This window comes from Cryptomeria japonica, chromosome 9, assembly GCF_030272615.1.
Source record: "Cryptomeria japonica chromosome 9, Sugi_1.0, whole genome shotgun sequence".
Taxonomy (NCBI): domain Eukaryota; kingdom Viridiplantae; phylum Streptophyta; class Pinopsida; order Cupressales; family Cupressaceae; genus Cryptomeria; species Cryptomeria japonica.
Window position 1 is genome coordinate 393,711,191 of NC_081413.1, and position 12,290 is coordinate 393,723,480.

General features: G+C 36.7%; 1 protein-coding gene across 1 annotated transcript in view; it reads left to right on the forward strand.

Annotated features, from left to right (window-relative positions):
- The window catches only part of LOC131072986 (uncharacterized), a 44,831-nt gene extending 38,790 nt beyond the window's left edge, over nucleotides 1-6,041 (forward strand). The window contains exons 2-6 of the mRNA XM_058009313.2: nucleotides 4,831-4,922; nucleotides 5,052-5,130; nucleotides 5,260-5,354; nucleotides 5,540-5,635; nucleotides 5,737-6,041. Coding sequence (XP_057865296.1) covers nucleotides 4,831-4,922; nucleotides 5,052-5,130; nucleotides 5,260-5,354; nucleotides 5,540-5,635; nucleotides 5,737-5,817 — 443 coding nt within the window. The 3' untranslated portion in view covers nucleotides 5,818-6,041. The remainder of the gene's footprint in view (nucleotides 1-4,830; nucleotides 4,923-5,051; nucleotides 5,131-5,259; nucleotides 5,355-5,539; nucleotides 5,636-5,736) is intronic.
- The last annotated feature ends 6,249 nt before the right edge of the window (nucleotides 6,042-12,290 follow it).

The following is a 12,290-nucleotide window of genomic DNA, read 5'->3' on the forward strand; positions in this document are numbered from 1 at the left end:
TTCTGGGCTGGATTCTCAGCGTGTTATTGCTTCTCCTCGGGCTGCTGTGGAGACTGATGTTGGGGCTGCTGGTACTATTGTGCGTTGCATGCCTCAGAAGGAGACTCAGGTTGAGTCCCCTTTTGATAGAGGGAATGGGCTTCAGGCACCCATTCTCGGTGAATTGGGTGATAATGGCTTGTCTGCTGGGAGAGATTTTGATAATGGTGATGCTAGTTTTCCCTCTCCGACTGAGGGCGGTTCTGTAGATTGGCAAAGTAAGGCTGCACAAGTGGAGGAGGGCTGGATCACTGTTCAGGGAAAGAAATCTAAGCGTTCTTCGTCCTCTTTTGATATGACTCTTCGTTCCCACAAGAGAAAAGTTAAAGGTAAATCCTAATGGGCTGGTTTTTGGTTGGCTGTTGGTTGTTCTTGTTACAACTCTTGTTCTAGGTTTTGGCTCTGGGAGCCTCTTGTCTTTTGGTTGTCTATTTTCTCAATGTTTCAATTTTATGACAACTTCTCTTCCGTGTTTTGCTTTGTGGATTTTAAATCTCTTAGAATCTCTTTTGTAAAGCGTTTCGAGGCCCCTTCAAAACCTGTTTTTTCCTTAATCCAAAACATTAAGGGAACTTTTGTGGGCAAAAGCATATGGAGAGCTTGGGAGGCAGTCAAACAATGGCTTTTTTGGAATGGTTTCAGCTTCTGTGATGGCATTTCCATCAATCAACAAAATATCTAGTGCTCTCCTCTTTTGCAAGAATGAGGTTGCCCTTTGGCTTGCTTGCCTTAGTTGCAAGCCTTGTGGTTTCACAAGAATGGCATTCAATGTTCTCGGTATTTATTCTCCAAAACTTCTATGAGTCTCATGCCATGGAATGGAATAAAGACCATGTTTCGCCTCTCTAACCAAGTTTTTGTGACATTTGGCACTGATGAGCTTATAGATTGTCCTATTTATTCCATGATTTATTACACTTTATCCATGTTTATAATGTCAATCCAATACATTTCCAAACGTTACCTTGATCATATGAAGCATTAACTATGATTAATAATTATTGATTTGCATTTGTATATTTAGCTAGTTAATGCTAAATTTTGATAATATATTATGATGAATTGTTGTTATTAAATGTTGAGTATTTGTAGAAGTATTAACATGTCATTTTTGGAAGGATTAATTTGTTCATGCAGTTGGAAAGAAGAAGAGACAAGAAGAGCAAGTGCAAAAAAAATCAAAACCTAGTTTTAGTAAAACAGACATCTCCCTCGTTTCTTAATGAGTTTAAGATCTTCAAAATGATTTGGAAAGCTTAAAAAGAGGATCAAGAAACTCAAAAATTGTTTTAAGAGATTCACAATAATAACGGAGCGCATTCACTAGAAGTTGACTAAGACAAAAAGTGGCGAGATTGGAGGCAGCAGTTAAGGAATGAGTCGTAGTTCAGCTTGGAATCTTGTACCTCTTTTTGATCTCGTGGATTGGGAGTAATTGAAGTTAGAGAACAATAGAGAAACTTGTGGAAACAATAGATCATTACTCATAAATGATTATGACATGTTTTGTACACATTTTCAGCCATGACTGTATTTTGATGATGTAAGAGTTTGAAGAGGATTATAACACTCTCAACTCCTTTGGTTTGGTTTTTATTATTTGTTATGGATAGAATAAGTCATCTCTCATTGTTATGGGAGAATCGACATTTGTTAGATAGTTGTTTCGAGTATGCAATTAGTTCATCTCCAGGATTCAATCTATAAATGTTAGATCTTGTTTGAGTTGAAAAATGAGAGTAACCGGTTAGTGCTAGATTTTGTTAGTAGTGTATTTGTTCATAGCAAGTCTAATATCAGTCCATGTAATATCTTTGATTTGCATCAAGAAGATGATTTTGACAGTGAAGCTTGTATATTGAAGATTGAATGCTAATAACTAAGATTGCAGCTACTCAAGCAAGGGCCACTTGGGGTATTGTGACTCTGTAGTATTTTAGATTGTTATTCAGATGCATAGTTATTAGTAATGAGTTGTTTAGAGTAGGTTGTGTTGTAGCATAGTTAATTTTAGTAGTTCTGCACCATCCGCAGCCATTGTTGTGTCAATTAACTAGTCAACCCAAAACAATTGTTGTGTAGTTAAATCTATTTCCAGCATTGTTATCTTTTCAATTTAGTTTAATTGCTTTCAGTTAATTTTCTATACACATCGATAGAACAACCTAGAATTCTTTTGTAGTGCACATATTCTTTTGTAGTGCACATATAGTGCCGACATCATCCAAGAAGACACGTCCCTGTTGATAATTAAATGAACCTCTTTAGGACAATAGGTTACTCCATGGGGGATTACTTGCCCAATCGTGCGTGTGCATTGAGTTTATTGCACCAATTCATTGCACTTAGTAGAGATGAGTTAGACATTGCTACTGGGGCAATTCTGGCTGATATGGCTCACAAAATTGATATTTAGTCTTCTAGACCTTTCTGCAAAGATTGGAAGTGGTGTCCAAACACCGCTCTTTATAATCATAAGCCTCGTCTTGGATATCGTTGGTTTTCACCCCAGTTACCCATGGTGACAATTTTAAATTAGAGATTGCATTTGTAGTTGTGGTCTTGGTTTGGCAATGCAAATTTCTCACAATCTGGTTTGTTGGTTTGGAACCCAAGTTGGTCCACTTTGCCTGGTCTATTCTTTTCCAAGTCATACCAATGGGATCTCGATTAGTTCATATAAGCATTTGAGACCCTCATTGCTCCTATGTGGGGAGATGGTGTCTTTTAAGCGCCTTTTCTTTTTTTTTTTCCTAAAGCCCAAAAAACTTTGGAGCTGAATTCATGACTATTTTTGTTCTTTTTGACTATACCCTTTTTCTTGGAGATTGGTCTCGTATCTTGCACAAATTTAACTAGATATGGCATGCTTTTAGGGTGGAGATTCTCTTCAGCTTATGGAAAGATAGAAATGTTGCAATTTTTGCTTATTGCTCCGTTGATCAGCATGTTTCGCTTTTTTCTAAAGCAATTATTTATTCCAATGAGTATTTATAGATCCAGGTGCAAGCTAACAAATTTGCCTTGGATTTGGCTTACCTTCAAGTTTTTCTTGACCACTTGGGAATCCCTCGTGTGTTGTGGCCAGAGTTCCCTCATCTCCCTCCTCTTGGCGCCACTTGACTCATCCCGAGCGTTGTCCAGCTCGGAGTGTTTTTGCTTGTGGTAACCATGTTGCTTGATCATCGTAGGCTTCTCCCTCGACTGGTAGAGGAGATCTTGGACATTGGAGTGTGTTGTGACTTGTTTGGCAACTCTCTACCTCTACTTCGCACAGGTGGAACTCTTGGGTGGCCTTCTGATGGAGCTTCTGGTTGGTTTGACTTCAACAAGTTTCCTGGACTGGCTTTGGCTATATATGTGGCCCGTGATGATAAAGATGATGACAGATAGGACACTTCCGTAGACACTTCAGACCTTGTTGACGTATGGGGCAAGTAAGATGACTGGACCTTCTCCCTTTCCCTCCTAGAAGCTTAATCGAGGATCTGATCTTACAAACACTATTTTCATTCTCAATCAAATGTTGGAGACAATTTAATCAGAGAGTCAATGGTCAACCAGTGGGGAATTTTTACAAAATTCTCAGAACCAAATACTCAGAAAATCAAGATCTTAATTAATATTCGTTTGACATATAAGCTTACCAACATGAATTTTGTATGGTAGTTCCACTCTAAGGCTGTTATGGGATTTTCCCAGACAAGTAAGGTTGGATAGGACTAGATGTGTTAATAAGTTAGAGTAGTGCTTACCCTTGTTCTCTTTTGGAATGTAGGCCCTACTACTGTATTCTAATCCCCTGTTCAAAATGACCGCTGGAGAAACTTATCCAGTGGCTATTATAGGTATACTACTAGAAAAAAATGAGGAGGAAAATAAAAATGTATTTTTGAAGTTGTGAAAACACTTGAGAGCTCCATCCCATCATTGGGAAGGCAGGCACACAGAAAATTGCAGCAAAAGACAAACATAATTGTAGGTTTTCTTCCAACTATTTCTGAAGTGGGAAAAATGCAGGTTTGATATTTCAAGTGAAGTTTGTTGGCATATTTGAGCCATAATTCCATTCGAATATATTATTAGCTTTTCATTTTTAATTTTTTAGTTTAGTTTTCAAAACTAGTTCTAGAATATGATTATTTGTTGGACACTCAGTCCTGTACTCGAAGTTTTTAGTATTCATTGTGATAATGCTAAATTGTGTATTGCTGTCATCAAATGTCTATGACATGGCATGGTTTTTGATTAGGTAGAGGTATTTTTAATTGTTGTAAGGCAGGTAATTATACCATAGGATCTTGTATAAGTGTATTCTGAACATGATTGATTACAGTGTAGGTCAATGTTTGGGACTATGGACAGCCAGCTATTTGTAAATAGTTCATCTGATTGTATGTATCTAATGAATACACGTAAAACAATACATTATCCCTCCGGATGACTTTTTAAATATGAAGGAAGAAGCTTATCAATTGAAAGTCTACTGTGTTTAATGGTTGTTTTTCTCCAGTATCAGTTTCTCAGTTAATTGCACCTGCTTTTGTTATGTTTATGAAAGAAAGCTCAACTGCAAATATGAACCACTGGTGTTAGTTGAATACCTTGAACCATTTGTAGACTGCTGAGGGTTGTTTAATGGAGTCTCTGTTCCTAGCATAACATCCGTGGTCATTCATGAACAAATTTTCATTCACATCACTAATTCAGGCCTTTCTGTTTACCTCCTTCCAAATCTGTTTCCAGATTGATTCTATGAATGTTTTTCTCAAGTTATTTGATATTTTACAGATAACTTGAATGGTAGCGTTGATCAATCAGCAGAAGATGGCGACACTGCCCTTCATTTGGCTTGTCTTTATGGTTACTTGCCTTGTGTGCAGGTTGGGCTCTTATAGATCTTGCTTCCATGTTATTTCTATTTATTTTTTTGTAATATTATTCTTAGTTTAATAATAATTAATTACATACTGAATTTGCTAAACATCCACACCTCTACATATCCTGCATAGCTCCTCTTGCAGAGGGGAGCAAGCCTGGATTCCAAGGATGAGGATGGAGCCATTCCTCTTCATGATGCATGTGCAGGAGGTATGCAAACTTGCTTCTCTGCTGGCTTTTATTTTGAAGTTACATAAAATGTTTTATATGAACTTCCAAATGGTGCCTGTTTCTTAATACTAATAGCCATCATCAATTTGGGATTTTGGCATTTTCCAGGGTTTGTTGATATTGTTCAAGCACTGTTAGATTCTGCCAAAAATAAAGATAAAGTCAAGAGGCTTCTTGATACAGCTGATGTTGATGGTGACACGGTGAGATACAATCTTAAGTTAATGTTCCTAATAACCAATTTTATTAAGCAAACTCTAGTATAATAGATGTATTTCCCAAGATGAAGTTGGGTTTTTTCTAACGACTTTTTAATGTTCATTCAAAGAAAAACATAGCCATTAGTGACCTTATATGCAATTTCTAACTTATATTTAATGTCTACTAGCCACTGCATCATGCGGCTAGAGGGACTCACTTGGAAGTTGTGCAGCTCTTGCTTGGAGCTGGAGCTTCTCCAAATATAGCCAATGTTTTGGGGAAGGTTGGTTCATTGATTATGAGACTGTCATTAGTTATAGTTAATGGATAACTGTAGCGTGATATGCCATTTTACTTCTCTAAATGGTGAACTTGTGTATCCAGACTCCTGGTGATCTTTCAGAGCCAGACACTGAAGTGTGGCGTGCCTTAGACTCTGCAGTACGAGAGAATATTACTTCTTAGTTCTTGACCGTGATTATAGAAATCATATAAACAAGGGAAGGGGGATATAGAATGACCTTTTGCCTCCTTTTAATGGACATGACAGAAGGATACAACGATTTTGAAATATGAGGTTTTTAAGTTTTTTACCAAATACGTTGGAAAAAGAACAGTAGGAAATATCAATCTGAGTTTTTGATTCATGCATTGTTATTCAAATAAAATCCACTACTGTTGATTAGTTATTTTACAGTTTTGGATTTTTTAGATATCAAGTGAATGAGTCGGGCATGCATGTCTTCCAATTTCCTTCCATTTTTGCTTATTCATTGAAATATTATGTAATTTTATTTTACATTTACACCCTTGCACAATATTCCCTGTGCTAAGTGTGAGATCTTCTTTTCCCTAACACTTTTTAGCCAACAGAGTAAGTTGCAACTTCATCTTTTTACTATATTGATGGAGATCATTAATATTATTAGAGCATTGTATTAGCGAATAGAAATAATAATAAGAGTTAAAGATTTGGTTCTTAGTTAGGTTTTTGTGATTCTTGTTACGAGTGCCAACCCTATGAAGTGAAAAGTAGACATGCTTATGATTCTACTGTCATCTAGAATCATGACTTGCTTTGAAGGCTTGTAAGGCCATTTATATTGAAAGTAAAGGGAACTGGTTGAAGCATGCCTTATGCAAGATGCAAGTTTTTGGCTTTTGAAAAACCTTTCTCATGTTACTGGTTAGTTTGACATTAATATGACTTAATATCATTCGGATTGCAATGCTTATATAACAAACCTAATTGTTGTATATATATATATCCACTAACTCTAGTAAGTAGATGTAATCTCACAAATTAGAAACTAGCATTTTGGATGAATGGTATGTCAATTTCAATTATATACCCAGAAAAGGAAACATGGATGAAAAAGTAGATGGAAGGCAAATTTATGCTTTCTTACTGTTAAAAGGTTTGACAGACCGAAGTGAGAGACCTAAGGAGAAATACTTGCTCACCTATTTGTTGTACATGCATTCGACCAAATCTGCTTTGTTGAAATGGATGATGCTTGCAATTTTTGTTATAGTTTTAGGATTTTATCACAAATTAAAGGAACTCATGTTGAAACCAATTATTCCAGGCAGTCTCACATAATTTAAGTTCATTTTCATTGTTGAGTTTGATGATTTGTTTTACAGGAGATTCAATCCATTTGTTGAAAATGAGGTCTTTGGATATATTATCATGTTCATATTACCCATAGAAAAAAGGTTTTAATAGAGTTGGTATGGCAAGGTTTGTGCCCTCACTGAATTTGTGCATTGAATTTTCCATTAATACAGTAGTATCATTATCTATATCTTCTTAAAATGGGCACTTTATTTGAAGTGGCTTCTACTAGTTTATCTGCTTCACTATAAGTTGCTCCTTAAAAGTAATCCCATTTTTCATTCCTAACAACAATTGTCGAAAGTGGATGTGGCAAGCTTGTTCTCAATAGGTAATTTATTTTCATCACCTAGAAACCTGTCCTGATTTGCGTATCTCCCCTCTCTATGAAAACATAGCGCAAGACATATTTCTGCTGTTTAAGATGTTTTCCATGCCAAAAATGTTAGAAGGCTCTAAACAAGCTTATGTCCCCCAAAAGCTTTCGTGCTGATGTCTACTGGGACATCTTAATAACGTGTCTCATCTTCAATAAGATCCCACTGAAACAAACAAGGAAGTTGTTGGTAAGGTATATTAATCCAATAAAATGTTTTCAAGGATGTCGAATAGCGTGGTAAAAATCCTACATATTGACAAACATTGTAGAATGTTTTTTATATAGTAGTTAACCTCTTATTCTTTGTTGTGGCTGTGGATCAACTCTTGGTCAAACTAAATAGCCTAATGGCTGATGCGGGCTGATTTTATGTACCTACTTATTAGTTCGTCCTTTCTCAATTCTACTTTCGTTTGCTCTTGGAATTGGATGAATAGGAATGTAATTGGTTAAATAGACGATGATATGGACGAGGGGTGGTTCTGTTGATGTGTAGCTTCGGTCGGACACTTCAGGACCGACTTAACCATTCAACGTTTGAGTGGCCTATCGGCTTTCCAGTCAATAAATGATATTGATTAATTACTGGCCTTGTAACACGTAAGTGCAAACCCGCCACTCCTTGTCATAAAGACTTACTAGTTATATTGTCACCAAAGGATATTAATCAACTATAACTAATAGTTAATGAGAAGACCTAATTATTAAGGAAACATGATTGTTGATAAGGAACCGATCTTGGAAGAGACGTGTTGATTGGCTTCCTCCATCCACGTATATGATTCGATTTCCCCTCTTCTAAAGGTAATCAAATCATTTAACTATCAAGCAGATCGTATACATTCACTTCAGCAGATAGTGCATTACTTGACAAATCGTGTTCTTTGTTCATCTTCAACAATTCAAATTGATCACACAAGTAGTTCGAATCCTCAGCAGACTAGTATATCTTCTTCAACGATTCATAGCAAGTGTGTAGACCTTCATCTTCAGCAGTAAGGAGGTTTTACAGCAGTCAGTGTGCATTCATCCACAACAGATAGAAGACTATCTACAGCAAGTGGAGAATCAACTATATTAAGCAGTTCATAGATCCTTAATTGTGAAAATATTGTCTAAATAATCTGATCGCCTAAAATTAAAATGGTATCTGAGCAGGCTTAAGGAAAGATTAGATCAGATTTATAGAAGTAAGATAAGACTCGGACATCGGACAAGCTGTTCCAAGGTGTAACAATGGGATGGGTTTCATCGAGAAGTAAAACGGCAAAAGCTCCCATCAGAGTTAACCACTCGGGATAAGGAGGAGTGGGACCCATTTCGATGAAAGACAATGTTTCGATGGTCGCCTAAAGCACAAGGGCGAAAGCAATGTCTCATCGGAACAAAAGTGAGTTCGATGAAAGAAGACCTTTCGATGAGAAAGAAATGAACGCTGCCGAAAAACAAGGTTTCATCGAAGTAAACGGTAGCATCTTGCTTGCTACTAAACATCGAAGAAAGGGACATAACAGATGGATGTAACCGATGAAACTATTGCAAAATCATAGTAAAACAACAGAGAGATGTACGATATACTCTGGTAGTTTTTGTAACTTTCGAAACTATATCAATATAATCAGTCGTTTTTTCCTTTACATATGTGCTGTGAGTTGTTTATTTCAATTGGTAGTTGTTCTGTGATATTGTCTCATAGAAGATAAGGTTGCTTGTATCTTCCTAGCGAAGTTTATTTTCCTGTTGCTATTAATTTGAATAAAAGGCCTACTTGTAGATTGTAACTGTTCCTTGTAAGTCTTCCTTGAATGCTCTCTTAAAGTAAGGGTTAAACTAATTCGAACAAATTATAGCATAAGACTATTAAAACAAATCTTTTTGAGGAAAAGTAAGTGATAGATCTAGCTGGGGGGTGATTTAAAAATTGTCTCATAGAAGCATACATTAAGTCTTGCTGAAGTAATAGACTCTGTGGCCCAAACAAGAGGGAAGGCACTGATCATTCATAAACAACCACCTTTTACCATGTCAATTGCCTCTACTTTAAAGCAATAGGAATAGTTGAGTAGGATATATATATAGAATCAATTAGCAATAGTGTATACATACAAATTTCAAGCACAAAGATCGAATAGCTTTTACAACAACAATTTTGAACTCATCTAGAAGCCACCTATCTTAGGAAACTATGCCATTCTGAGATAGGGAGAAATTTAGATCAAGATACTCAATCTGCTATAAAAAGCATTAGTCATTAAAAGTGACTAGTGAGTAGGTATACCCGCCTAGGTCTTGCAGAGCCTAAAGTGAGGGAGTTAGTAACCAAATAGGTTCACTCTATAAGTTGACCAAGTCAATTGGAGGTTTTGATCATAGGAGTTGACATTTCTTTAGGAACTATCCAATTTGTTGATTTGAGATCCGACAACATGTTCAAAGCATTAGAGGAAATGTATGAGATCAACAACACAAGACGAGCCCTTGCATTAAAGCAACAACTTCACCACATCAAAATGACGAAAGAAGAATCCATCACCTCATACTTCATGAGGATTACTGAATTGAGATCAAATCTCTACCATTGGACACACTATAGAGGGCCAAGAGTTAACCATGTTGGCATTCAATGGTCTCCCTTCATCTTGGGAGTCATTTATTCAAGGGATAAGCACAAGATCAAAACTTCCTAAGTTTGATCGATTGAAGATAGACTGCATTCAAAAAGAGTCAAAATTGGTCACAAGAGACATTGGTCAAAGTTCTACAAATGAAGATATTCATGTTCTTTCCTCTCACTCCTCAAAGAAGAAAGGTAAGAAAGGACACTTCAAAAGAAGGAATGATATTTCAGAAATCCAATGCTTTAGATGTGACAAATATGGTCACTACGCAATGAAATGTCCAACCGGGACTATGCCTCAAGCTTCCATTGTGGATGTTGGTGAGACTCTTCCACAAAAGGATTCAGATGGATTTATATTTTGATTTGAAAGAGATAAGTTTTATGCTTGAATAATGTTCATGAATTTCATATGTAGTTATTAATTCGTGCAATTACATTATGCGTGTTATTTGTGAAACAACATTGTCAACAGATGTCCGCTTATGACAAGCTACATTTGGATATCTTGTTTTTTAAATTTCTTCAATTTACTATGAGAAACTTGTCCCTTACATACATGACATAATTAGAATCACAGCCTGTTGCTTTTCAAGTTATAGAGTTTTGAAGTTCTATTTATGATGAAGAGATTGAAATTCAGGAAGAATATGCAGAGGACTTTAGTGGAGATTTTGAGATTTTGCATTTCCAAATTTTTTATAAAACAAATATTTACTTGCAGAAGTGCAATAGTTCACTTGTGAAAGCCATAGAGGCATTTGTGCAGGTGATGATAGCATCTAGGGTTACGAAGCAAGTTGAGACAAGAAGGCTCATCCAGTGAGAGGAAGTGTACTGCAAGGAGATTTTGTTCTAAATCTCAGCATGGTCATATCCCTGCCTAGGGCTCAATCTTATGACAGTAGATCCATGGTGGTTTTGGATCTAGCACTTCTAGCCATATGAGGATTATACCGGATGATGAGAGTCTCCCGAAGCAAGATATCTTCCATGATTTGGACCATGTGAGCAGGGGATGCTTCCTGTGGCAGAGGGAGCAAGTAAGAGGATGTGCTTCGATTGATATCCGAGGATCTTGGTCATATTGGTTCAGAGGGAGTGGACCATGTCAAGATGGTTTCTCTAGTTAGAGACATGGTGGAAAGGAATGCTATTTAGTTAAGATATATTAGTACTGATGAGCAATCAACAAATGTTCTTACCAAGCCTTTCTCCAGAGTAAAGTTTGTGTACTTTTGAGGTAAGCTTGGTATGGTGGAGAATGAAGCCCTAGCTGAGATTGAGTCTCAACTTCATTGATTTGTTTATATATATACTAATGTATTCTTATCTTAAAAAATGTTTAAAGTGTAAACTCTTGTTAATGCATTTCTCCATGAGAGAGACTTGAGGTGTAAGCCCTTATCTCCACCCTTTGATATGGTTCATGGTGGATGTCGTGTGTGTCGCCATGACACCACCACGTGAGAGAGTCCGTGGTGATCTTCTTGTACTTGTGTGTTTACCCTCTGGATGAGCCATGATGAATATCATTGTGAGGTGACAATCTCACAATGATGAACACTTGTGCATCTTACCATCATTGTGAGATGACGATCTCACAATAGTGGTTGATATCTCATGAGGTGATATCTATAGATATGCCATAATGGTGGATATCACGTGAGGTAATATCTATATATAAGCCATAATGGTGGATATCTATATATAAGCCATAATGGTGGATATCACGTGAGGTGATATATATGGATAAGCCATGATGGTTGATATCACAAAGAGGTGATATCTTTCCCTTCCATATATGGGTGTAGCCATTGTGGTCAACGTCACGATGAGGTGATGTGTCTTGTAGACATCTTGAAGGATTCCTCCCTAGCTAAGAGGGAGTGTTGATGTGCAGCTTCGGTCAAACACTTCAGGACTGACTTAACCATTCAACGTTTGAGTGGCCTATTGGCCTTTCACAGTCAACAAATGATATTGATTAATTATTGGCCTTGCAACATGTAATTGCAAACCCGCCACTCCTTGTCATAAAGACTTATTAGCTATATTGTCACCAAAGGATATTAATTAAATACAACTAATAGTTAATGAGAAGACGTAATTATTAAGGAGATGTGATTGTTGATGAGGAACATATCTTGGAAGAGACGTGTTGATTGGCTTCCTCCATCCACGTATATGATTCAATTTCTCCTCTCTTCCAAAGGTAATCGAATCATTTAACTATCAAGCAGATCGTATACATTCACTTCAACAGATCGTGCATTATCTGACAGATCGTGTTCTTTGTTCATCTTCAACAATTCAAATTGATC